The sequence below is a fragment of the Vulpes lagopus genome, chromosome 5 (genome assembly GCF_018345385.1).
Source record: "Vulpes lagopus strain Blue_001 chromosome 5, ASM1834538v1, whole genome shotgun sequence".
Classification (NCBI taxonomy): domain Eukaryota; kingdom Metazoa; phylum Chordata; class Mammalia; order Carnivora; family Canidae; genus Vulpes; species Vulpes lagopus.
The window spans coordinates 79,415,903-79,442,151 of record NC_054828.1 but is presented as its reverse complement, the minus strand read 5'-3'; the positions used below and the strand labels follow the sequence as shown (position 1 = coordinate 79,442,151).

Sequence of the window (26,249 nt, the reverse complement as noted above, 5' to 3'; positions counted from 1 at the left end):
TGTCTGAACAGCTAAATTGGTCACAACCTATGCTAAAAATGTAAAGTCAGGGTCAATACACCACTGAGCCATTAGTTTTGCCAAGTCCCATGGACTATGTATACAGATGCCAACATTCCTCTTGGTGGTAGGGAAAGTATATGGCTGGTTGAAGAGCAACTCAAAGTATGTGCTTTACGGAGGTGGGTCAGGGCACCATCCTTATCCAAGGAGGCTTGTCTGACAGGTTATTGGGCCAGTCAGTTATCATTCCTTTGTTTCCAGTTATTCCAGATACCCTCTCTGCCACCATGAGTTCCCAGACTTTTAATAAGGAGGAGGGTGAATCATTGGAACTTACCTGTGAAGCATCCAAAGCCACAGCTCAGCACACTCACCTCTCTGTCACCTGGTACCTGATGCAGGATGGAGAAAGAAGCCAAACTACCAAGATAATTTCCCTCTCCAAAGATTTCACGTTGATCCCTGGGCCCTCATATACAGAGAGGTTTGCAGCTGGTGATGTACTGCTCAACAAGCTTGGAGTCACTACCTTCAGGCTCTCCATAGGGAGGCTCCAGCCCTCAGATCAAGGTCAGCTGTTCTGTGAGGCAACTGAGTGGATTCAGGATCCAGATGAAACCTGGACTTTAATCACGAGAAAGCAGACAGCTCAAACAGCTCTGAGAATCCAACCCACAGGTAAGGATCTTCTCAAGCAATTCATACTATATTGATGGTGGGTGTTTATGGGATATCTTTTGGGTTTTTCCTAATCTTTTGTTGGGTCTAAAAAAGACATTTAGGAAGTTTGAATACATTTTGGTTTTGGCTTCTGGGAAGCATAAGTAAGAAGAGGGACATTTGGTTTCAGGCCTGTCCACAGCAGGTTTCCTATGGGATAAGATCTTCTGAATGGTTAGAGATTCCACAAGTCATGCATGAAAATGTTTTGTTATCCTCCTTGCTGAGCCCTGTGTAAGCACTTTATCTGCATTATCTACTTTATCTATATTACCGAATTTTAAGTCCTTGCTCCATAGGGCAAGTGGTTAACTCCCCATTTTTAAAACAAGGAACCTGAGCCTCAGACATGCTGGTGAGAGGTAGAGCTGCTGCTCCAAGCAGGTGTGTCTCTCCAAACCGCCCACACCACAGACACCCAGGCCTCAGAGTAGCTCCAGTTTCTAATGTGGAACTTTGTCTTACTGCCGGGATTTCCTTCCACCTGACTCCATTTCCTGCTTGGGATGGTGTTACTTTTCGTGATCCATTGGCATTTTCATCAAAGCAAGTGGGAAGCCTCAGCTGCCATTCCTGGTTTCTCTACACGGGCTATGGTCCAATAGGAAGAGGTTGCAAAAACCATATATTTCCATGCTAAAAGCAGTGATCCATTGGTAGATCATTGATGATTCTTTCTTTCTTTTTTCTTTCTTTCCTATTTTATTTATTTGACAGAGAAAAAGCACAAGCAGGGGGAGTGGCAGGCAGAGGGAGAGCAAGAAGCAGGCTCCCCACTGAGCAGGGAGCCTGATCTGGAGCTTGATCCCAGGACTCTGGGATCATGAGAACAATTTTTATATAAAACAGTCTTCATTTATTTTTACTTATTTATTTCACAAAAATTCTATGTATTTAAGGTGCACATAATGTTTTGATATACATAGGCATTTTGCAATGATTACCACAATCAAGCTAATGAACATATCCATCATCTCACATAGTTATTTTTTGTGTGTAGTGGGTGTGTGCTTGTATGTATGGCGAGAACAGTTAAGATTTCTATTCTCAGCAAATTTCAAGAATGAAACACAGTATTATTAACTGTAGTCACCATGCTATACGTTAGATCTATAGAACTCACCTTGCGTAATGGAAACTCTGTACCCTCTGATCAATATCTCCCCCTTCCCCCTCCCCCTAATCCTGGCAACCACAATTCTACACTCTACTTTTATGAGTTCAGCAGTCTTAGATGCCACATATAAGTGAGTTCCTACAGTATTTGTCTTTCTGTGTCTGGCTTATTTCACTTAGCCTAATGTCCTTCAGGGTGATCCATGATGTTGAAATGGCAGGATTTCTTTTCTCTCATAGCTGAATAATATTTCAGTGTGCATATAATACCACATTTTCTACATTCACCTATTCATCAGTGGACCCTTAGGTTGTTTTCATATCTTTGCTATCATGAATAATAAACTTGGGAATGTAGATATCTCTTTGAGATCCTCATTTCACTTCCTTTAGGTATCTACCCGGAAGTGGGATTGCTGGATTATATGGTAGTTCTATTTTTAATTCTTGAGGAAACACCACACAGTTTGTATAGTAAACTGTGCACATCCTCCACATTCTCACCAACACGTTATTAATTCTTCTAACCCATGAACATGGGATATCTTTCCATTTATTTGTATCTTCTTTAATTTCTTTCATCAGTATTTTACAGTTTTCAGTGTCTTTCACCTCCTTGGTTAAATTTATTTCTAAGTATTTTCTTCTTTTGGACATTATTGCAAATGAGTTTTTTTATTGAGATAAAATTAGTATATGACATTATACAAGTTTCATGTGTGCAACATTATAATTCGATATTTGATATACTACAAGTGATCACCACCATAAGTCTAATTACAACCCATCACCATACAGTTGAGCCCCTTCACCCATTTTGCCCATTCCCCAACCACCTTCCCCTCTGGGAACCACCAGTCTGTTCTATGTCTCTATGAATTTATTTTTGTTTTGTTTGTTCATTTGTTTTGGTTTTTAGAGTCCACATATAAGTGAAATCATATGGTATTTGTCTTTCTTTGATTTATTTCACTTAGAATAATACCCTCGAGGCCCATCCATGTTGTTGCAAATGGCAAGATTTCCTTCTTTTTTATGGCCAAGTAGTATTCCTTTGCGTGTGTGTGTGTGTGTGTGTGTGTGTGTGTGTGTGTGTGTGTACCACATTTTCTTTCTCCATTCATCCTTTGATGGACACTTACATTATTTCCATATGTTGACTATTATAAATAATGTTGCAGTGAACATAGGGGTGCATATATCTTCTTGGTGTTTTTGTGTTTTTTGGATAAATACCCAGAAATGGAATAGCTGGATCATATGGTAGTTCTATTTTTAATTTTTTAAAAGATTTTATTTATTTAGGAGAGAAAAAGAGCGTGCACACATATAGGAAGAGGAACAGAGTGGGGAGAGAAAGGGACAAGCAGACTCCAATATGAGACTCTGTCTCACAACCCTGAGCAGAAACCAAGAGTTGGCCACTTAACATACTGAGCCATTCAGGTACCCTATTTTTATTTAGTTATTTATTTATTTTGAGAAATCTCTATACTGTTTTCAATATTGGCTGCACCAATTTACATTCTTAGTAGCAGTGTAAAAGTGTTCCCTTGTTACTACATCCTCTCCAACACTTTTTATTTCTTGTCTTTTGGAGAATAGCCATTCTGACAGGTGTGAGGTGATATCTGATTATGGTTTTGACTTACATTTCCCTGAAGATGAGGGGTGTTGAACATCTTTTCATGTGTCTGTTGGCCATCTGTATAGATTGTTTTCATAATGTCTTATTCCCATATTTTGTTGCTAGTATATAGAAATGCAACTGACTTTTTTTTTTTCGTATGTTGACTTTGTGTCCTGCAACTTTACTAGTATCATTAGTTTTAAGAGTTTTTTGGTGAAGTCTTTCGGGATTTCTATATATAAGATCACATCATCTGCAAGCAGATAATTTTACTTCATTTTTCTGACTTGAATGCCCTTTATTTTTTTCCCCTAACTAATTGCTCTGGTTACGGCTTCCAGTACTATGTCAGATAGAAGTGGTAAGAGAGGACATCTTTGTTTTTTCCTGATCTTAGAGGAAAAGCTTCCAGCTTTTTATTGTGAAGTGTTATGTTAGCTGCGGACTTGTTATACATCACATGTACTTTCACTTAGGAAAATTCCACTAGATAGTCTTAGCCAAGAAAAGAGAGCAAAGAAATAATAATTTATAGCAATTCAACATATTATAAAATATTTTATATTTTTTATTAAAAAAAGATACATTATACTTTAGACTTCTATGTATACATCTTGCTTAAAGGATTGCATTCAGAAAGCTATATGCTGTTCTTTAAAGAATAATCAAGGACATTTTTGATTCTAGGTATTTCTTTGGTTGAGCTACTCCTCAGAGCTAAACTCCCGCCTGAAATTCAATCCCTCTACTGTCCTTACAGGGGGTATTATCTCTCTGTGGTTCTGAAAGGACAGATGCTGTGGCTTCTCTAAATACCTGTGTTGCTTTTGTTTCCTAGTGAGAGATTTTCAAGTCAACATTTCCGCTGAGAGCACGTTTACTGCAGGGAAATCCTTAGAACTGGTCTGCCTGGTAGTAGGTGGCGGCTGGGACCCACAGCTTCAGGGCGTTTGGTTCTTCAATGGTAAAGAGGTGGCCCGCATGGATGCTGGGGGTGTTCTGGACCTGAAGAGAGACTACAAAGAGAGAGCAATTCAAGGACAGCTCCAGGTTTCAAAGTTAAGCCCCAAGGCTTTCTCTCTCAAGATCTTCTCTGTGGGCCCGGAGGATGAAGGCGCCTACAGATGTGCTGTGGCAGAGATGGCAAGAGCTCAGATGGGTTCCTGGCAGGTGCTTCAGAGCAAGCAGTCACCAGATACCCGTGTGCATCTGAGGAAGCCAGCAGGTACGTGAAGTCAGAACAAGATATGACCGGACTGCTCTCAGCTTCCCTCCTTTGTGAGTACAGGATGCCTCCATGGACACAGTGGACTTCTCCTGAAGAGTCAGGTGTCAACTGGATCACTTTGAGGTGGGATAGAGAAAAGCAACCAAACTAGCTGAAGACCTGAGTCTTATTCCTGGGTCCTTAAATGGGCTGTGACCACAGGCCCAATACTTAACTTCTTTAAATCTCAGCTTCCTCAAATATGAAATAATGATGTACAGTTAGATTGTCCTTAAATCCCTTCTTGCTATCTTAGATTCTTATTTGCGATTAGTCCTCATTTTTGTACATTGGGTTTTTCTTCAAGCAGGAAACACCTGTATTAATGAAACCCTCTGTCTTCTCTTTGTTGTCCGTGTGATATGAGTACGTGAGAATGACACTTTGCCTTCTTCCTGGGGATTAGACACCTACATTATGCCTCCCTGCCCCCAAACATCTCTCAGATGCCTTTTTCCATCCTCTATTATCTTAACCTGATACAGGGGATGATAGTATATCTTAATTCTGTATCAAAGCATGACTCAAAACAAGAAATGAAGAGGCAAATGAAAGCAAGCAGACTCTGTTCCCTGCATTTTGCTGTAATGTGATATGCCTCTCCAAATGGGTCTGTGTATCTGTAGGCATGAAAGTGGAAGGCCACTGGGCTCTCATTTCAAGTTTGTGAAGGTTGAATGATCTTAAATATGTTTGAACACTCAGTGCTTTTTGTGTGAAGAGAAAACAAACAAATCTACAACTAATATTAGGATGCTCTGGGCTAGGTATTATATTCAAAGTCTAGAAAGATTAATTGCCCAAAAGCACAAAACAAAACCCAATTAAAAATATAGATATCCTTGTTTCACTTGCCCATTGGAGGCATCTTCAAAGATGGATAAATTTCCCTTTCATGTTCTTCTCTGTCACCTCATTTGCTAGCAATGAAGACACACAAGCCAGGAAGTGTGTTGGTGTTCGTTTTCACACTAAACATTTGGTCTAACTTTCTAGGATTCAGGAAGAACTATGTGGGTGGGTTTACATATTTACACAGAGCTAAATCTCTGCTTCATTCATCACAATCTCTGCTGAAACATATCTGTAAAACTTTCTTAAATTCAGCATATGGGAATTTGTGCCAGACGGATGTAAAAGTGTTTTTTGTGTTGCACAGATCGTAAGCCTATCAGTAGTGTGGTCTTCCAAACCTAAAAATAGTTCTTTGCATAGGCTGGAGTCCAAACTGGGACTAATATGTAGAAACAGAGAAAGTTATTAGCAAATTTATTAAGGATTCTTGTGAGCATTCAGTTTTGAAAGTCAAACCAAAGTATGAGCAGAGTTTTATCATGAAATTCATATTTTATGAATATTTTAAACAGAAGGGGGTACTCACTACCACTGTGAGTGTGTAACTTATACATACTTGATAAGTGTATTACTTCTTATCAAGAGGCAGTAATGACTGTAATGAACTAAGGAAACCTCATTTTTTTTCTTAAAAAAAAAGATTGATGTTAGTTGAAACTAACCATAATGGTTTATATTCAAGTAGTGAGATTATGAGTAATAATTTCCTCTTTATTTTCTAAACTTCAGTTATGAGTCTATTTTTAACTTGAAAAAAACTTAAGTATAATCTGCCTCCAATACCCAAAATTTGGAAGCAGTTTTGCATATACATATACATAGCATATATAAAATATATATTAAGTATTATTCAAAGAATTATTATTTAATTATTTAATAGTGTTATTAAATATTTTAAAATATTAAATACATACATTAAACTTATTTCTGGACATTGACCTTCATTCTGCCTTTGTAACTTATATACATATACACATAAAGCAGAAGATAGGACTCCTTCCTCAGCAGGGAAGAACAATTTGCAAATTCATTTAGATCCTATTTAGATTTCTCATCCCAATTCAATTTTGTTTTCTCTCTTCTGTCTTTGAACTACTTCACTTTCACTAAGTGCCTATCATTACAACCAGTGCTAATAGCCACCCTTTACTGGTTCTTTCCCTTTCCAGCCAAGCTAAGCCCTTTTGCATGTACTACTTTTAGTTGTCCCAACAATGCAATAAAGCGGGTGCTGTTAATACCTTCATAATATTCAGGAAAGAAAATCAAAGGTCATGGAGGACAACAGTATTGCCCAAAATAAATTCTGACACCCAGGACCTTGGCCTTAAACCTAGGATGCATGAGTTACTGAGGTGTCTTTGCTTTGCCCACAGAGCACCCAGGACAAAGGCTTACACAGGAAGTATCTGTTGAATGAGTATTTGCATTTCTATGTGTTTTGAATTTCCCATTTGGGAGCCAGATTTTTATTTTGTAGCTTAACATTATAGTTCAGATATAAGAAGGATCTCCCATCAACCAAATATATATATATATATGTATATATATATATATATATATATATACACACACACACACACATACATATATATTTTTTAAAGATTTTATTTATTTATGAGAGACACGCACAGAGAGAGAGAGAGAGAGAGAGAGAGAGAGGCAGAGACACAGGCAGAGGGAGAAGCAGGCTGGACGCAGGGAGCCCGACGTGGGACTTAATCTCAGGTCTCCAGGATCACACCCCAGGCTGAAGGCGGTGCTAAACTGCTGCCACCCGGCTGTCCATATATATGTGTTTATAAATATGTATTTTATATATATGAATATGTGATTTGAAAGAGTAATATATCTATGTATTACTATCTATCTGTCTATAGGTAATATTTTCCACCAAGTAATTGTTTTTAATGGTAGTATTTTATTTGATGATGTTGTTATTGTTGTTTTAAATAAACTGTACAACCAACGTGGAGCTCAAACTCATGACTCTGAGATCAAGAGTCAGATGCTCTAAGGACTGAGCCAGCCAGGCGCAATTGGTAGTTTTGAACAAAAATCTAATTACCAATACTCCTCCCCTGTTCAAAACACTTACTAGTTAAGGAAAGATAAGTAGGGAGAGGAACATCAATTCAAACTGTGAAAGACAAAATTCCAAAAAACTAAAAATTTAAATAAATGCCGCTTCCTTACTCTTAGGCTTGTACACCCACCCTAACTCATCTAACAAAATATTACCAGATGTCCCAACTAGATGTTCATAATGAAAGGCTGATTTAACAAATCACTAAAAATAGGCCAAATTGTAAATTGTTTAGGTGTAAATAAGTTCTTCTGATATCCTTCTGCTGCCCTGTTTCCACTAGGTAAGTATTAAGCAAATCTCTTTCCTGGGGGTGGTCCAGCAGTAAAACAGCCTGACCTGATTTATCACAAACTAGTCAAGTCCTAATTAAAGAGATATCACCGTGTTTTATAAAAATGTTCATTTACTTGAAATACTTTTTTTCTCCTCTCAAATGTAATCCACAGCAAGGAATGTGGTCTTATTTACCAAGAGCAAGCTGCAAGCAGTGTGGGAAGGAGAGGCATTAACCCTTCTCTGCAAGACAGATGGAGCTGAGAGTCTCTTGTCCGTGGAATGGTGGCACTTCCCACAAGGCCGGACGCAGCAGGAGTTTGTGGCTGGCATGCGGCAGGATGGCACCGTGCAGCTGGGTGCCTCCTCCAAGGGCCACGCAAGGCTGGAGAAAATAGACTGGGCCACATTCCAGCTAGAGATCAGCTCCACCACCATCACAGACAGTGGTGTGTATGAGTGCAGGGTGTCTGAGGGAACCCAGAACCCGGCCAGAGATTGGAGCTGGACTCAGAAGTTGGCAGTCACTGTCAAATCTCTGGGTAGGTGTCAAATAAATCCTATTCTAAACTTGCATATCACTGGTACCTTCCTTTGCAGTGGGATGCAGTGGAATTTGATTGTGTGTCATCATGAAACCCCGAGTTGTGGCGTGTACACTCCAGGACACAGGGCATAGTCTCTGGCTGCTGCATCTGTCTACTAATCTCTAAAGTTTACTTACCTTGATAAGGATCATCTGTAGGGTACCACTTGTAGGTGTTATTCAAAGCTGAACACAAAGCCTCTGACTTGAAGTAGATTTAGAGAGGACCTGTGCCCAGTGCCCCTGAGCCTCTTACATCCGGGCTTCTGTAGCTGCAGCCCTGATATTGCAAAGTCTCTTTGAGCCTATGCAAAAGAGCGACACTGAGCCCATGAGTAGAAATGGGGGGGGGGGGGTATGGCGAGTGCCCCACCCACTCAGTAGTAGCTGTCTAAGGAGCAGGCTGGGGAAACAGAGCCTGTTTGTTGTCATTGCTGAGGATGCTCTTAGAAGAGGATCAACTTTGAAAAATTGAGGGCCGGGGTGCCTGGGTGGTTCAGCAGTTGAGTGTCTGCCTTTGGCTCAGGGCATGATCCCAGGGTCCTGGAATCAAGTCTCACATCGGGCCCCCCGCAGGGAGCCTGCTTCTCCCTCTGCCTATGTCTCCGCCTCTCTCTGTGTCTCTCATGAATAAATAAGTAAAATATTTTTTTTAAAAAAAGAAAAATTAGAGACAGAATTCAGGACAGATTGGACTGTGAGTCAACTTATACCCCCAAATATCTGATGTTCCCAATGCATGGTTCTATGTTGAAGAGGGGGTGAGTAGGAAAACTTAGACCTGATAAACATATTGGAAATTGTCTTTCCCACTTTTTTCTGCCCCCAGAGTCGAGTTTACGGGTTAAGCTGATGAGCCGTCAACCCCAAGTGGAATTAGCCCACACCTTTGGCCTGTCCTGCATAGTGGAGGCTGACTACCCCAACCTCGGGATGCTCCTCACTGTGACGTGGCAGTTCCAGCCTGTGACATCTCAAGTCTTTTATCCACTAGTTCGAATCACCCATAATGGCACTATTGAGTGGGAGGATTTCCTATCTCAGTTCCAAAAGAAGACAAAGGTTCTACAGTCATCATTTCATTCCCAACTCCTAGTCCATGATGCCACCGAGGAGGAAGCAGGAGTTTATCAGTGTCAAGTAGAAGTCTACGTCAGAAATTCCCTCTGCACAGGCAGCCCCGCAAGAGCTTCTGCTATCTCTCACTCACTGATGATAGCCGTCAGTTTACCAGGTAAACACCACTTGAAATTAATAGCTGCTTTCGAAAACAAACACATGTCTCTTTGGGTCAGTTATAGAATTGTTACAGAATTAAAACAGAAAATATCTCCCCCCACCACCACCACCATGTTTTATACTGTGTACATGCAAAACCACTATCCAGGCTGACATGAAGTTACTGTGCTTGGGAGGGCCATCCTGGTTATTAAACACTGACCTCCTTCCACACCGACTACTAATAACTTGCTCCATGCCCCTTCCCCCTAGTCTCCATAAGTCCCACCATCCAGCAACTGAAAGGTACCATGTGGCACAACAGGGGGCTTCTCAGGCAGTTTTGGTGGGGAGGGAGGCATTCTTTTGGATTGGTCACTGCCTGTGCCTTACTGCCTTACCAGTCATTAAATGTTTGGAACATCTCCCCTAGTGGTATGGATAATGTAAATTCCATTAAAATACATTTATCCTCTTGGTTTAATGTGTTAATGTATAAGAGAGTACAGGATCATAGTCAAATATAATTTACCTCATCGGTTGGTGAAAGAGCAGAGGGGAAAAAAAAACAAAACCAAAAAACCAAGACACAACCTGGTCAAAGTCCTGCTGGCTCATGTATCTTCTTTTATCACTTCCGTTCTCTTAAGACACAGTGTTCAAGAGCCTTTGAAGTCATTTCCACCTGACAGGCACCAGCGAGCAGCTTAGCTTTGGGCAAGTCACTCAATCTGGTCAACTCTAGGTACTTCTCCCTAAACTGCCACTGGCACTGTAAAGGTGGTGACGTATGTAATGTGCCTAGGACAGTACCTGATGCATCCAGCAGATGCTCGGCCATGGTAGCAGCCATTATTCTCTCTGCTGCTGAGCGACACTTTTGGTAAAAGTAATAATGTCCATGTTGATTAACTTATGCCCTCATTGCCTTGTCCTTCTCGTGGTATTTGAAATTGGTGACCCAATCTTTTCTTCTTAAAACTTCCCTTTTCCTTGGCCTCAGGACCTAAGATTATATTGGTTTCCTTCCTAACACTCTAACTGCCCCTTCTCATTCCCTTCTGCAGAATTCTCCTCCTTCACAGATCCATTCCTTTGTGTTTCAGGCTCAGCTTGCTCTCTCCTAATTCTGTACAGTATCCTGAAGTGGGCTTATTCCTCCCCCTGGTTCAGCCTATATACTGACCACTCTTAAATCCATTATCCTGAAAGGCTTCTCTTCTGATCTCCAGACTCGCTATGCAATTGCCTCCAAGGCAGAGCTACACTCACTAAGTCTGGGTGTAAATGCACCATTCTTATCCTTCCTTTAAAAAAAAAAAAAAAGATTTTTTTAAATTAATTAATTAATTTATTTATTTATTTGAGATACAGAAAGAGGGGCAAGCAGAGACATAGGCAGAGGGAGAAGCAGGCTCCATGCAGGGAGCCCGATGTGGGACTCGATCCTGGGTCTCCAGGATCATGCCCTGGGCCGAAGGCAGATGCTCAACTGCTGAGCCACCCAGGCATCCCCATTCTTATCCTTCCAAAGCTCCTCCGCATAAAATGTTCTCCACGTCCTCACAATCACCAGTGGCCTAGGTGAGAAACCACAAGGCCTCCATATCCAGCTCATCCACACTCCCATAGCATGACCTGCAAGATCCTTTATAATCTGGTATATTTGTGTCTTTCCAGCATCATCTTCTACTTTCCATCTTGAATTTGCACTCCATCCACACTGACCTATACTTGCAGGCCTTCAAACACTATGTTCTCTCTTCTCACTTTTAGTCTTCAGTTCAAGTCATATGTTTTGTGTGGAACTCTTTAACCTCTCCTCCACCAGACTAATTCTTATTAACCCTTAAGAGCACAGAGTCCTGCTCTGTGCTCGGACGGCCACTTCTGCATACCTCTGTCAAACTTGGAATCAGTAAGCCTCTGTGCCTGTACTAGTCTCCCCCTCTAGACTGTGAACCCACTGTTGAAGGTATCCACAGGGCAGGGAATGCTCTGGCACATAACACAGTGTGTGCTTGTTAAGTATTTGTTGGAAGAAGAGGAAAGAGACCCACTGGCAACTTTAAGAAGCTTCTACAAAAGTAGAATCAGGGATGTCAGCAAGAAGTTAGAATAAGCTTTAGAAGGCAGGTTATAGCATTCATCCTCCTGCCAGAGCAGAAAAGCTGCTGGAGTAAAAGGAGGGTTGACTCTATACCTGTACGAGATTCCCACTATTGACTGGCTGCAAAGAGACATACAACTTTAATAGCCCACGTACAGCTTCCTTTTGTTTACCTGTGTTTGAAGGCAGATACAAACAAGGACATGTCAAAGAATTGTGAATCAAGGAGTGTTCTAGAGAGTGAGCACACGACAAAGCATTAACAGGGCACTTTTTCTCACTTTGATTTATGAAATGCAACAGAAGAGAAGATGTCTGTGCTTCAAAAGTGAGACATATCATGTGGAAGAGATTAGTTTTCTGTATGGCACTCCATCCTACCCCACATTCCCTATCCCACTCCTATGGGTAAGGGTAGAACCAGGACCAGTGCCTGGAAGATATGGAGTGGTAAAATTCAACTTGATGTCAGAAAGAATTCTCTAGTGGCAGTGATGTCCAAAGATGAAATGGGCTGCTTTGTTAGTTGGTGAGCTGTTCAGAAGCTCGATGGGCAGATAGTGGGTTGCTGGGGTGGGAATTCCCACATCCAATGGACGTAGGAGGCATTGCCCTCATTGACCTCTAATGTCCCTTCTACCTTAAAATTCTATTTTCTAATGAAGTAACAAAAGTCACTGTCACCATTCTTATATATATATATATTTTTTTTTTTTTTAACCATTCTTTTAATTTAGAGAGCAAGCTACAAGTGAACTCAAGTAGTCAAGTCCAAGAGATCTCCATTACCTCCAACACTGTCATAGAATGTGGCATCTTGTCCCGGTCTGCTGGAGACCTTCAGTTAGCCATCGTTTGGTACTTCTCTCCCAGTTCTGCTAACACAACCTGGCTGAGGATCCTGCAGATGGACCAGAGCAGTGTTGTAAAATATGGGGATGAATTTCACACCCCAGGTAGAAAACAAAAATTCTACCCTGAGAAAGTTTCCCAAGACTTGTTTCAGCTACACATTTTGAACATGGAAGACAGCGATCAAGGCAAATACTTCTGTGCTGTGGAGGAGTGGCTCTTGTCTACAAATGGAACTTGGCACAAGCTTGGAGAAAAGAAGTCTGGTCTGACAGAACTGAAACTCAGGCCCACAGGTAAACCTGGCGAGTATATTCTCACACATCTTTCTATAAGATTGTAATGGCCATCTTCTCTTAGGCAGGTCTTCTCTGCCGTGGTTATGTGAAGGTAGAACTATGACCCAAGGTCAATCTGAGGCTTTAGGCTTTAAGGAGCTTGGATGGGAACAAGATCTCTTTGATTGGTTTGCTTTTCAGCCTGGCAGCCTGGTCTATGGAGCTACCCAGGGTGTCGTATCTCTAGATCTCTGTAATAACAAGCTATGTCATTCCAGTGGGGCTCTACTGTAATTTGGCAAAGAAAGAGTAATACGAAGCATATTTCTCCCACTGTGAACAGAAACTGTACAACTCTATAGGGATGTGTGGAGAAATTGCTTTTCAACATTTGGCTTCCTAAACATAAGGCGAATAAGAGTAGTTAACTGTTGGAATGGCTTACTGAGGGAGTCTCCACTTCCTCAGGAGATCTTTAAAAATGTAATAGAAGTTCCATCCATTTGCATTGGTCTAGGTGTACTGTGGTCTCAATGTGGGCAGGGTTGATTAGATCTCTCTGTATTAGGTCACCTCCAATGTTGATGAAAATTAAGTGAATGTCACAGCTAAGGTTGGGGAACTGGCTGAGATCCAACAGTACAATGCAAATAAGTTAATCTAGTTTAGCACTTAAAATTTTGTTTTCAATGTAGCATGCGAAAATAAGATTATTATAATGAACATTGCTATGTATTAGACAATTAGAGATACAAAGAGAAATAAGGCACAGTTCTTGCCTTAAGGAGCTTACAATCTGTTGGGGGCGGCAGAGCAAAACAATAGTTTAACATAGGGATCTCTCTTTCTGCTGCTCTGGTTCCCCTTCTCCACATTCTTCAGGCCTTTCTCCCTGCTAAACATGGATGTTCCTCAGGGGCAGATTGTGGGTCCCTTTGTCTTGTTATTCTCTGCTCTCTTCAGAATTTCTTAAACACCAATTTGGTTTCAACTACCACCTTCAATGAAATAGTTCTTTATACTTCACCCCTGTCTCCTGAGCTCCAGGTCTTTCTTCCCAACTGCCTGTTGTACATTTCTGTTTGGATGCCCCCCCAAGACCCTCACACTCAGCATGTCCCAAATTGCATTATCATCCTTGTCATCCCTCAAGGCCCCTGCATACTTTTGTACTCTCTGTCTGTGGCTGGCAGCCTTTTCTCCCAGTTGGCCAAGCCAAAACTTGACAGTATATGCACAACCCTGTAAGGAAGCAGCCACTCCTTAGCTCAAGCTAGCAAGTACTTCCCACCCAGAAATGTGAGCTCAGTGATGTCTGAACTTTTAGTCTACCAAGAAGTGCTTAAAATCTTTTTTTGTGACATCACTTAATTTGAGAATGTATGCAAATAATCCATCTTCTTTTCAAATTCTGAGGGTTTCAAACAAGATAGATCTGTGGGTGGGGTGTGGCTGTCTGGAGGTGGTCAGCTGTGCACCCCAGTGTAGAGAGGGGGTTAAGGAAGAGGCCCCAGAGAGAGATACCAAGAAGGAGTGGTCAGAATTGTAGGAGAGGCATTTTCTCTGACATCAAAAATGAAGAGGATTTCAAGAAGAAAATGGACTTTAGTGATAAAACCTGCAGAGAAGACAACAAAACTAGAGAGTCTCAAGCTGGGAATTGGACCCATCCTAAGGATCTTGGCAAGAGCATGGGGATGGAATTGGAAGGCTGATTGCAGTAGAGTTGGGAGGAATTTGAGATGAGGAAACAGAGACAGTATCATATAAACTAATCTTACACATAATTTACCATGAAGGGAAGGAGAGAGTAAAAATGGTAACAACAAGAACAAAATCCAGGATCAGACAAAGTTATTCTCTTAAGGATAGATTAATAAAGGTGTTCGCAGGAGAGTTGAAAATTTAGCGTATACTATAATTTCTTTATTTTGTTAGTAACTACTCTGGCTTTCATTCAAAATTCTCACCTGCTGGTTAGGAGGGGAGATTTTTATTTTTTTTTATTTTTTTAATTAATTTTTATTGGTGTTCAATTTACCAACATACAGAAAAACACCCAGTGCTCATCCCATCAAGTGTCCACCTCAGTGCCCGTCATCCAATTCCCCTCCAACACCCGCCCTCCTCCCCTTCCACCACCCCTAGTCCGTTTCCCCGAGTTAGGAGTCTTTATGTTCTGTCTAGGAGGGGAGATTTTTAAAAGTAAATGTCAAGCTCTGTTTAAAACTTAGTCTAATCCCATAGTTTAAATAGTCTCTCATTGAGTGTATCCTAACACTTGTGTAAAATGTTCAGTCTCTCAGTAGCCTCCTCTTTCCCTATGTCTCGAACTGAGATGATATCTGGGTATATGGGAGGAAGGTAATTTGCTAAGAATGAGGGGCAATAGTTTAATACACAACTTGAGGAAAGACCAGAAGTTTTGAATGATCCCTCTGGGAAGTTGAAGGAAGAGTTGACCAGGGAGAGGTAAAGCAGCAGGGCAGAGCACCCATTGAAGCTGGGTGGTATTGAGGGCAGGTTTGTGGGAGACAAGAGGTAGGGCTGAAGAAGGAAAATGGATGGTTTGATTCATAGCACAGAATATTCTAGCAAATGTGGAAGAAGGACAGGGGTCAAGGAAAAATGTTAAAGATGGAAGACCTGACATCTAAAGATTTTAAGATGGCATCTCCTCAGTGAAGACTAGATTTTTCGGAGGAGGTATCCAATCTAAAATCTAGATTTTTCTCTAATTTACTGCCATTTTATTTCCTAGGAAGTAAGATCCGTGTCTCCAAAGTGTACTGGCCGGGAAATGCTACCGAGCATGGAGAGGTGGCCATCCACTGCAGCATGGAGAGTTTTGGCAGTTTAGCTTCCCTGTTCTCTGTCACGTGGTACCGGAACAGGGAAAATTCTGGAAGGAAGATGCTGGTGCATCTGCAGCATGATGGCTTGCTGGAGTATGGTGAAGAGGGACTCAGGCAGCATCTATACTGTTACCGTTCATCCCCTACAGACTTTGTCCTGAAGCTTCATCAGGTAGAGATGGAGGATGCTGGACTATACTGGTGCAGGGTGACAGAATGGCAGCTACATGGCAACCCAAGCAAGTGGGTCAATCAAGCATCAGAGGAGTCGCAGCACGTGGTTCTCACAGTACTGCCTTCAGGTAACTAGGGGTTAATCTGCCATGGCTCATGGTCAGGAGAATCTTGGTCTCTCCTCTTGAGCTTTCCTTCTCAGCTATGTTTTGCTGAAAACAATTCACAACCTAAAGAAAGTGACTTTGCTGTTTCTCTATTGAGAGAAATTTCTCTCTCTCTCTCTCTCTCTCTCTCTCTCTCTCTTTCAATAGAGAGAGAAATTACTCTGTTGAGAGTAATTTCCGTTTCTCATTAGGACAGACAAGGTCTATGTGAGATTTTGGCATAGACATTTAAATGTCAGGGGCTCCCGACCTTCTTCCCCCACCCTTCCCCTCCTAAGCGAAAAAGCCATCAACATTGCATCCCTTTAAATAACAAAATAATGTTCAAAGCAGCATCCTTACCCCTGGGCTGATTCTCCAGTCTCAGAATACTTCAGAATGAGGGATGGGGGACAGGTGACTTTAAGGTCCATGTGGTTGAACCAGGGTCAACTACACCTAAATGTTCCCCATCTCAAAAACAAAACAAAACCATTCTCGATGAATAAGTGCCAAGCTTCTTATCTCTCTATTATGTTCAGCAAATCAGCAGGACTTTGATCATGATAGTCATTTGGTGTGCCTCTCCTACTGGCAGCTTGCAAAGCATCAAAGGGAGGAGTGTGCCCAGTAGAACTCGTTTACAGGGTCCTGCAAGGAGGGTAGCTACTTAAAGACCTTGGCTAAAGAGTGGCCATTCCCTGTGTGGGAAGACCATCCTGCTCAGCTGAGTACGCAGCTACAGGAGGGATGTGAAACAAGTGGTTGTGAAGGAAAGGAGAGCATCCTTCCAGCCAATACAGTGCCAAGCATGTACCAGGCATTCATTAAGCATTTGTTAATGAAGGCAAAAATTTCTCTAGCCAGACCAGTAAATCTTCCCTGGTGATCAGTGTGCTATGCTGGCTGATGTTCTAGCCAGCTCATCTCTGAGTCGCTCCTTTCTGGCGCATTGAAGGAGAGGGTGAGAGGTGCACAATAAGCTGAACTTACACTGGAAGGGGATGCTGGGGACGCAGAGGTGTGGTCTGGGTGCCCCACACCAGGAAGGGGAAAAAGGATCAATGAAGGATAACATTCCTAAAACACCAGCTAGCTTTGGTGATACTCCTTCGTGGATGTGAGGGGGAGGGTGCTGCCGGGAATGAGTGGCAACTTCTCTGATGTAGGCTTAGTTGCATCCCAACCTCAGCCAGGCTTCTAGAGTGAAAGTCAGAGTTATCGGATTTTTTCCCTAGGGCCCTGACCATTCTTCAGCAGAAGGTTTCTCCCAAATGTCCAGAGAGAATTTTTCTTCATATCAGCTTTCCTTCTATTCTGACAATAATGTGAGATCCCACAACCCTGAACACATTCCATGCATGTTTTCTCACTGGAATTCCTGGGCTCTGTGGAATCAGCAGTTTTTGTGATAGAATAAATAGATAATACATGTTTTAAAAAGTATATATTCTGTGAATAAAAAGCACATCTCCTCTGAGAGAGGTGGGATCCTTCAGAGCATATCTATACTGTTCATCTTTGTGGAATCCTTATAAACCAGGTGAAAGGTTTTAAAAAAGATAAGCTCTGGAAACAAAACATTAAGAATTCGGTGGTCTTTGTATTATTTACAGTTGAAGAAGCTTAAAAGCCTGTGCCACGATAAGCTGAGGGTTTTCATTATAAACACAGTTAAGGGGTCCCAGGTAAATCCTCCATCGTAGCATCTCACTTCCTTTATCTGGGTACTCCTTCCTGGTAGTTGTAGAGTTATGGAGGTCATGTGGGGGGATGAAAAAAATCCCAGGGTTTGGAATCAGACAAGCCTAGGCTCAAGTTCTAGCCCTGCCACCTCCTTACAAGCTTTGAAATTATACCCTGGTCACTTAACTTCTGTGAACCTCAACTTACTCTTAAAATGAGGATCATAATACAAATGTGTATAAAGTATCTAGCATAGTCTCTAGAATATTATAAGTGTTCAAGAAATGTGAAGTCTCTTCCCCCTTAAGCCTCCAAACATGCATGTGCACACCTATATTTGTATACTTATAGATATATCCATGTATGTGACAAAATACTTTATGTTGTTCAACAAGTAACTATGTGAGGATCTAAGAACATAAAAACATGTATTACAGAGTCTTTTCTCAAAGAGCTCAGATTCTGATGGGAGATAGGAAGTCCAAAACGGTAGGTATCATCAAAGAAGTAGCCTCAGGATGCAGCAGGAGGAGCAGAGACTGGGCTGGAATAAACGGCAGAGTGGGGAGATCTGGGAAGTTCTCCAGAGTATTGGGCCTATGAAAAGGAAGAGAACATATTTAAGGAAAAGGAAAGACTATTGAGATGATCAGAAAAGCTGTGGTGCAAGAACAAGAGATGAAGTTAGTGAGATGAGGAGGGTATGGATGTCAAAAGTATCCTGCATGCGTAGCTAAGGATGGCGATCTGATTCATGAACGTTATGGAATGTCAGCAAACACGTTCAAGCAGGGGAGTGACATCATGAGATCTGCATTTAGAAAGCTCCCATTGGGAACTTGTTAATGATGAATTGGTAGGGAGTCAGAGAAGGGGGAACTATCTGAAATTGATGGTAGGAACCCAGGTGAGGCAAGATGAAGACCTGAATTAAGGCAGTGCATGTGAGGACTGAGAGAACAGGAGGCATTCAGTGTTAGGAGGCATCATCTCCAGATTTAGACACTGATTAGATGTATGTGGAGGGTGCAGGAGCAGAAGGGGGGAATCAAAGATGAACATCAAATTTCTAGCATGGGTGGATAGTGGGGCACTCACTAAATGAGGTAATATAGGGGAAAGGTCTGAAGAGTAAATTGGTTGAAATTTGAATAAGCTGGACTGGAATTGAGTTTGGAGTATGTGGAAATTATCCAGATCTTACTGGAAGGCAAGATCCATTACTGGATTGCATCCAGTAGATCCAGAGAGATCTACTCAATAGACCTGGAGACTTCCAAGTGAGATCTTTGCCAGAGTTGTAGATTAGAAGGTATCAGCTTATAGGCAGTAATGGTGCCCAATGATGGATTCCTGAGATATACCACTGTTGATCAGGGGAGTGCAGAAGAAGAGCCTGTGAAGGGGAATGAAAGGAGTAGCCAGGAGGAAGAGGGAGGAGGAAAACCCAGGGTTTAGTAGTATATCATAGAAACCAAAGGCAGAGAGGGTATCAAAAGGGAAGGGGAAGCAAACAGGCTCAACTATTGCAAAGAAGTCAATCAGGATAAGAATGGGAAAATATCCAGTGGATTTCACACTGTAGGGCAATTGCAGACAAGCAATGAGAAAAGTCAGACTGCAGTGAGAAAGTAGACATATCAAATACAGATTACGCTTTCAAGAGCTTTGAGGTAAAGACAAAGAAAATAAATGGCAAGAAGTGTCAGTGAAGTTTTGCTTTGTTCTGTTTTTGGTTTGGAGCCGGTATATGTTTGGAGCATGGTTACATTCTGGAGGGGAGAGAGGCAGAGGAGAGGACAAAGAGGAAGATTAGAGGAAGGTAGAACAGCAGTCCAACACCTTGCATCAATATATATCACCTCCTGTCTGGAAAGTTCCTTCATGTCATCCTTCTCTGGTCAATGTCTATGAATTTTTCGCCTCCCAAATTAACTACCGCCTTCTCAGTGACTGACCTTATTCTCTTAGTCATCACACCTAACATCCATCAGCACAGCCAGACTGTACATTCTGAGAAGGCAAAGACTGAGTGTCTCACTCCCAGCGCAGCACCGTGCCTGGCACATAGAGATGTTCAAGGACTTACTGAATCACAGCATAGTCGCACTTCTCATAAGGGCCTGCTCCATGTATTAATAAAGTCTGGGTCAAATATAACATGCTACCAATTCTCACTTCTCCAGTGGTTTTCCACCACCTGTATGTGGCACTTTCAGGTTGGGCTAGTTTAGGACTACCTAGTACAACTGTGGAGCATGTGGCTCAAGTGAAGGCAGAAAAGTTAAGAGGAATTTCCCAAGGGTGGGAGTGGGGGTTGGACCTTGCATTTTCTTCTCCATCTTACTTCCTTATCTGTGACTATGCCGAGGTAGGGGCCAGAGATATCTTAGTCTTCTACCTCACCTTCAGAGCCCAGACATAAATGTCTTATTCTAGAGAATTCTCTGTGATTCATTAATAGGCAAGACTATAAGGCTTCCTGGGGCCTGGATTAGTTGTAATAATATGGTGCTGATTACTATTCCCCAGCTTCTATTTGGGTAAGGATGTACTTAGAAAGTGAACCTTCAAGGGGAGATATGTGTCCCTATCACTGAAGTTTCTGGAGAGACGATAGAACTTCTATGCTACCCCTAGTACCTCCAACAAAGTCTGGCACGTAGTACATAACAAATGCTTGATGAGAGAATGAGTAAGAGAGTCTCCAGTTGAAACAGGATGCTGACAGGCATTACTCATTCTGGGATGTACTCCTATCAGGTTACCTACCCCTACTTTAAATTTCTGGGCAGGAGCCAAGTCTCTCACATGGCCACACTTGGCATAGTCTGTTGCCAAAGTTTTGGTGGGGGTGGAGGAGGAGTCAGTAGCCCCCTTATTATCCTGTATCTTTCTTCTGCTGAGGTCAGTGTTTCTGAGGTAATATCAAAAAGGAATGCTCCTCGTGGTGTGTTTGGCTGTGGGTGGAAGCAAGCTATAAACTAAACCTTGTGATGAATTGTTCTCATTACATTTTTGGCTCTGTCTTGCAGACCTTGTACTTTGAGCATTGGGCACTTACTCGGATTGATTCAAAATGCCAAACCTTAATGGTTTTGAATGTCACTAATTCTAATCCAGATATGGGTGAGAGGCAGATGGTGGGAAATGGTGATCGTGGGATCCAGAGCAAACACTGCCCTCCCAGGAGAGGTAATTTAGAAGCACTGGAGCTGACACTTGCTAGCTGTTGGCCAATTCAGCCCTGTGAAGAGCGCACTTTGCCATCCTTTGATGGCAGATTGCTCCAAACAGAGCTGCCTCCTCCCCACTAAGATAGTCAAACTCTCTGGCAGTCCCTTTGTGCTGAAGGTAAGAGTCTCAATGGCAAAAAAGCCAAGTACCAGATTACTTTCCACCTTCTGTGTGCCTGCCCCATCTCCTCATTATCACACCATCATCAAACAATGGTGAGACTGAAGTGGACTCTCACCTTCCAGTTTTCTGCCACCCATGACTGGGAAGGGAAGTCAGAGTCTCTTACTAAGTACTCATTTGACTGATCCCCGTGGATTGTCACCCAGTTGTGGCAACAGAGGGACCAGAGATTTAAGGGGGAATCTTGGCTTGTGGAAGAACATGGCCCTTGTGTGGGGAATCAGCTGGTTCAGCCATGTTGTCTGTCCCATCTCTTGAGAGAAAGTTGCCTCGGATTTTCCTAACTTGCTTGCTAGCATTCCAACTAATATTTATTTCTTGCTGACTCCACAAATGCACTGGGCACTGTTAAATATTATACATTGTCTCATCACAACTCTAGAAATTATTATCCTCATTTATTAATGAAGAAACTAATCATTATGGAGGATAAGGACTGGTCCAATGTCAATAACAGTAAGTTGAAGAGCCCAGTGTGAACCCAGCTCTCTTCAAGATGGTAGTCAATCACTACTGTGCGTATGAGGAGTGTGAAGTGTCAAAGCCAGTACTCTTACCCACCATTCCCTACAGCTTCGTTCTCTTTCCGCATCACCATCTATACCTCCTTCTTATCTACATGCCTTCAAATATATTCAGATAAGAGTTGGGAGACTTATTGTAGTCAAGCAGGCCTTGGAAAGAGGTGTCGGGTAGGATATGAAGAGAGAGGGTGGTAAAGAATTAAAGTCTAGCTTTACCTTTGCCCACCATTTCAAAAACAAAAACCAAATTTCAGCTGGAGAATATAAATGAGACCAGAGAAAAGCCAGGCCACAAACCCCTGAAGCACTTTGTGAGTCCTGTTCAGAGCTGCCAGCCTAACGTTCAGGGATGATCTTTACTCTGTTCAGTGATGATGGCAGCCACCCCTGGGTTCCTGTGGGTGGGTTTCACTCACGCAACTAATTCCTTCATCAGTTTCCACTGATGACCTATGGACAAAGTGCTAGACAAGATAAAAAGATGTGTAAGGCATTGTCCTTCAGGAGTTCACAATGTGGGGGTTGGACAAATGTTTAGATTCTTCCTTGACTTCAGCAAAGATATATTCTTCAAGGTGCAAGATGCATCAGCAATGCCCAAAATGGACTTCTTGCAGCCAAGGTTGGTGGAAATGACCTCTAAAGCTGTTTACATCTCTAAGAGTCTATAATCTCATGAAGCCCATAGCTTAACCACTGAAGAAGAAATTACTTATGGCACTACAATTTTCCAATAAAATCACAGCTCCTATTAGCATCTGATTTTTCAGAAAAGCCCGGGTTTCAACTATCCTGTCCTAAGTACCTGTAGTTGGAAGACTACATTTAGTCGTTGGCATTGCTCAAAGCTTGTGTCTTTCTGCACAAAGAGTCTATAAACCCGGTCCTTTGACTTGTGAGTCTGGGTGCTGCTTCCTAGCTGTGGTGTTGGCAGTCCTGTCCCTTTGCTTCCCTGTCCCCATGCTGGGGAACCACTCTGGGGCCGCAGGTGCATGCTTGGCATGTCTGTGTGCTGACGGTGCTTCCCCACGGGCTGCAGCTGCCTGATGGTCATGTGCCCCAGCTTGCCTTTATATGGTATCCTCTGCCCATGTGGTTGCAGTCAGTCCGATTCACTTCAGATAGGCAGAAGTTGTCACGCACGTGTGCAGGGCACTGCAGGGGCCACGGAAACACACGACACTGTCAGGCATACTCAGGCACCTGTGGTGAAATGAAGGAGATGAGTCAGGGGGAACAAAAGAGGTCTACACCCAGGGACCTGTGAAGAGAGGTTCTGGGAAGACTGTGCCTGAGGCAGGTAGGATGACCTTGGGGAGGAAGTGTCTTCAGAGGGACCCAGGGGATTAGGGTACAGAGAGTGTGCCTGTTGGAGGCCATGGTATGAGCAACTCAGGAAAGGAGCCCAAAGGTCAGGGGTACCCTGGAGGAGACCCATCTGGAGTGTCAGGAGGGGATGGAGCTGCTCGCTGTGGGTGCGTGTGTGTGTGTGTGTGTGTGTGTGTGTGTGTGTGTGTGTGAGTTGCATGCATGCACGTGCACTTAAGCAGCAGTGGGAATCATCCCATTAACAATTCAGGACCCGCAGCCGAGTTGAGAACGAGGGTTGAATTCTAGATCTCTTTTCTGAAGAGAGCAGATTAAAGGAGAGGTTTGCTTTTTTTGTTTTTTCTCTCGTGGCTGTTGGTTTTAAGTAGGTCACGGGAACCCCAGTGGTTGGAACGGGCTGGGTGAGGGCAGCCGAGGCTGGAACAGCGGCATGCTGGACTTCTGTTTGCCCCACTGCTTCCCCCTTTCTGCCCACGTGTGATTTAAAGCGCCCCCCTCCAGCTCTGCTCTCTGGCCCCCAAGGATGTTACCTGTATCTGCCTGTATCAGTACCCACCCCCCCACCCCACCCACACCCCCACTCCCCCGCAAGGTGTTTATCCGTTGATCAGGGCAGGTGAGCTGGAGACTCATTATCTTCTTTGTTCTCCTTTCCTTTGCAGAGCCCACATTTCCTTCCAGGGTCTGCTCCTCAACATCTTTACTCTATTTCCTGTGCGCCTGCCCCTGCGTTCTGTTCATTCTTCTGCTCATTTCCCTCCTCTGCGTGCACCAAAAGGCCCGGAAATTGTCAGTGCTGAGCCTAAAAGTGCAGCAAGAGAAGTCTCTCTGGGTGAGCCTGAAAGGGCCTGGAGACTGGACAACCAACCAGAGGGAAGAGGAAGACAATTGAATCCGGAGAGCTGCCTGCAGCCCTGGGGAAGGTGCGGGCTTTGGAATTGGACTGAGCGGTGGCAGGTGAATGGATCCTGATTGGGTTCTTCTTGGTGTCTGTGGCCTTGGGCAAGTTACCTAGGAATCAGGGGGAATGTTTACTGGGCAAGTACCCGGGGCCCCACACCCCTGACTGTTTCTTCGTGTGTTTCCCTCATCTACCCCTGGCATCCCCCCAGGAGCAAGATGATTTATCCTGTTTTTCATTTGCCCACAGAGGTTCCGGCTCCCTGTCTGTAGGGGGACAACCTCCCTCACACAGCCTCTTGGGGTGAGGGTGCTCTCTCCTCTCTTCTGTCACTGATTCCTGGGAAAGCTCTCCGAGTGGTCCAGTCACACTGGCTCTAGGTCATCTTTTGCCCCCCAATAAGAGGCTCAGGAAGGGGCCTGATGTCAGCGAGGCAAAAAGGAATTGGAGATATGCCCTTCATTCACATCAGATCTTTCTCCCAACGCGAGTGTGATTTCCTCCAAAGCAGAAATCTTGCCTTTCCCTCCTCCCATCTATAAGTGCTTCTCAAGAATAAGCTCTGCAGGGATGCCTGGGTGGCTCAGTGGTTGAGGGTCTGCCTTCGGCCCATGGTGTGATACTGGAGTCCGAGGGTCGAGTCCTACATCGGGCTCCCTGCATGGAGCCTGCTTCTCCCTCTGCCTGTGTCTCTGCCTCTCTCTCTGTGTCTCTCATGAATAAATAAATAAAAATTGTAAATAAATAAGTAAATAAATTGGAATCTCTGAGGGTGAACCCTGGGCTTTAGAATATTAAAAAAAAAAAAAAAGAATAGACTCTGCATAGAGGATGCCTAATCAAAATATTGGTCCTTTGATGAAATTATAAAGCATTTTGTAGTCTGAATCCTTTTTCTTTCTTTCTTTCTTTCTTTCTTTCTTTCTTTCTTTCTTTCTTTCTTTCTTTCTTTCTTTCTTTCTTCTTTCTCTTTTTTTTCTCTTTTCCTCTTTTCTCCACTATCATTAGGTCATTGTTAAGGAGAAACTTTTTACAACAGTGCTCTAATCAGCCCCCAAGACCTCCTACCTCCCCTTTCCTCCCCACACCAAAAGACCCATCTGGGTCCTGGCTCTTAGCCAATGCCTTATTTTCTTTGATGTACCAGCATTAGGTAGTAGCACAGGGCCTTGTGGTAGTTCTTGGGTGGAGGAGGAGTAACAGTGCCCCTGCCCCCTCCTCCTCCAGCAGGAGCTCAGGGGAAGCAGTGGGTCAAGTCTGGCTCCTCAGGGCCCCCTGTTCTCAGCCACGAGAAGTCAGGGGGTCTGAGGTTGGGGAGTGTCATGGCTTAAGGCTTTCAACAATTGTCCCCCAGGATATAACAACTGTTTCCACTGGGCCTGAGGTCTCCTCCTCTTTGTTTAAAAAGCTGCTCAGGCCTGGTTGTAGCCAGAATTAGAAATCAGTGCCACCTAACAGACTTGAGAAAACGCATCTATTTATTATCTACGTGACCAACAGGGTGGCTTTAAACCTGGTAATTTGCATATCCAAGGAGAGCAATTTATTTTTAATTATTTTATCAAGCACACACGTCTTCTTCAAACATAATTAGTTCCTTTGCAAGGCGAGCATTGGTGGCTATGAGAACTCCCCACGTAGACCCTGTAGGTTCCTTATGTTCATCTCCCTTTATAGGCTCATTTGAAATACTCCAAGTGTTTCCTTAAATATGTCAACACATTTGTCTCTTCTCTTTCAGGTAGGGTGGCATATTTTTTAGAAAACAAAGACTTCGGCAGCCCTGGTGGCTCAGCGGTTTAGCGCCGCCTTCGGCCCAGGGCCTGATCCTGCAGACCCAGGATCCAGTCCCAGGTTGGGCTCCCTGCATGGAGCCTGATTCTTCCTCTGCCTGTGTCTCTGCCTCTCTCTCCCTCTATCTCTCTCTCTCTCTCTCTCTCTCTCTCTCTCTCTGTGTCTCTCATGAATAAATAAATAAAATCTTTAAAAAACAAACAAAAGACTTCTTAGAATTATGTCCCCTGCCTTTTTTTTTTTTTCCAGAAACCTGTGTTTTAATTGGGATTTGAAGGGAAGGGGAGCAGAATTGAGCCCTCTATTCAGAGATTCTAGTGCTGCCCTCTGCCTGAGGTACTCTTTCCCCCGACCTCTTTCCTCTCTCCTCACCAGGGTCCTACCTTTTAGCTCATAGCTCACATGCTACTTGTTGGTGTTTGA

General features: G+C 43.1%; 1 protein-coding gene across 2 annotated transcripts in view; it reads left to right on the top strand.

Annotated features, from left to right (window-relative positions):
- CD101 (CD101 molecule) overlaps window positions 1-25,910 on the top strand; it is a 35,659-nt gene extending 9,749 nt beyond the window's left edge. Inside the window, exons 3-10 of one of the 2 annotated variants that reach the window (XR_005988111.1) lie at window positions 265-681; window positions 4,308-4,694; window positions 8,127-8,495; window positions 9,369-9,773; window positions 12,605-13,015; window positions 15,759-16,154; window positions 23,794-24,088; window positions 25,774-25,835. Coding sequence is in view for 1 of the 2 variants with exons in the window: in XM_041757421.1 (XP_041613355.1) it covers window positions 265-681; window positions 4,308-4,694; window positions 8,127-8,495; window positions 9,369-9,773; window positions 12,605-13,015; window positions 15,759-16,154; window positions 23,794-24,023 (2,615 nt within the window). In the remaining variant the exon portion in view is untranslated. Of the gene's footprint in view, window positions 1-264; window positions 682-4,307; window positions 4,695-8,126; window positions 8,496-9,368; window positions 9,774-12,604; window positions 13,016-15,758; window positions 16,155-23,793 lie in introns of both variants that reach the window. The other variant, XM_041757421.1, reaches the window with a different exon arrangement.
- Window positions 25,911-26,249: the final 339 nt, after the last annotated feature.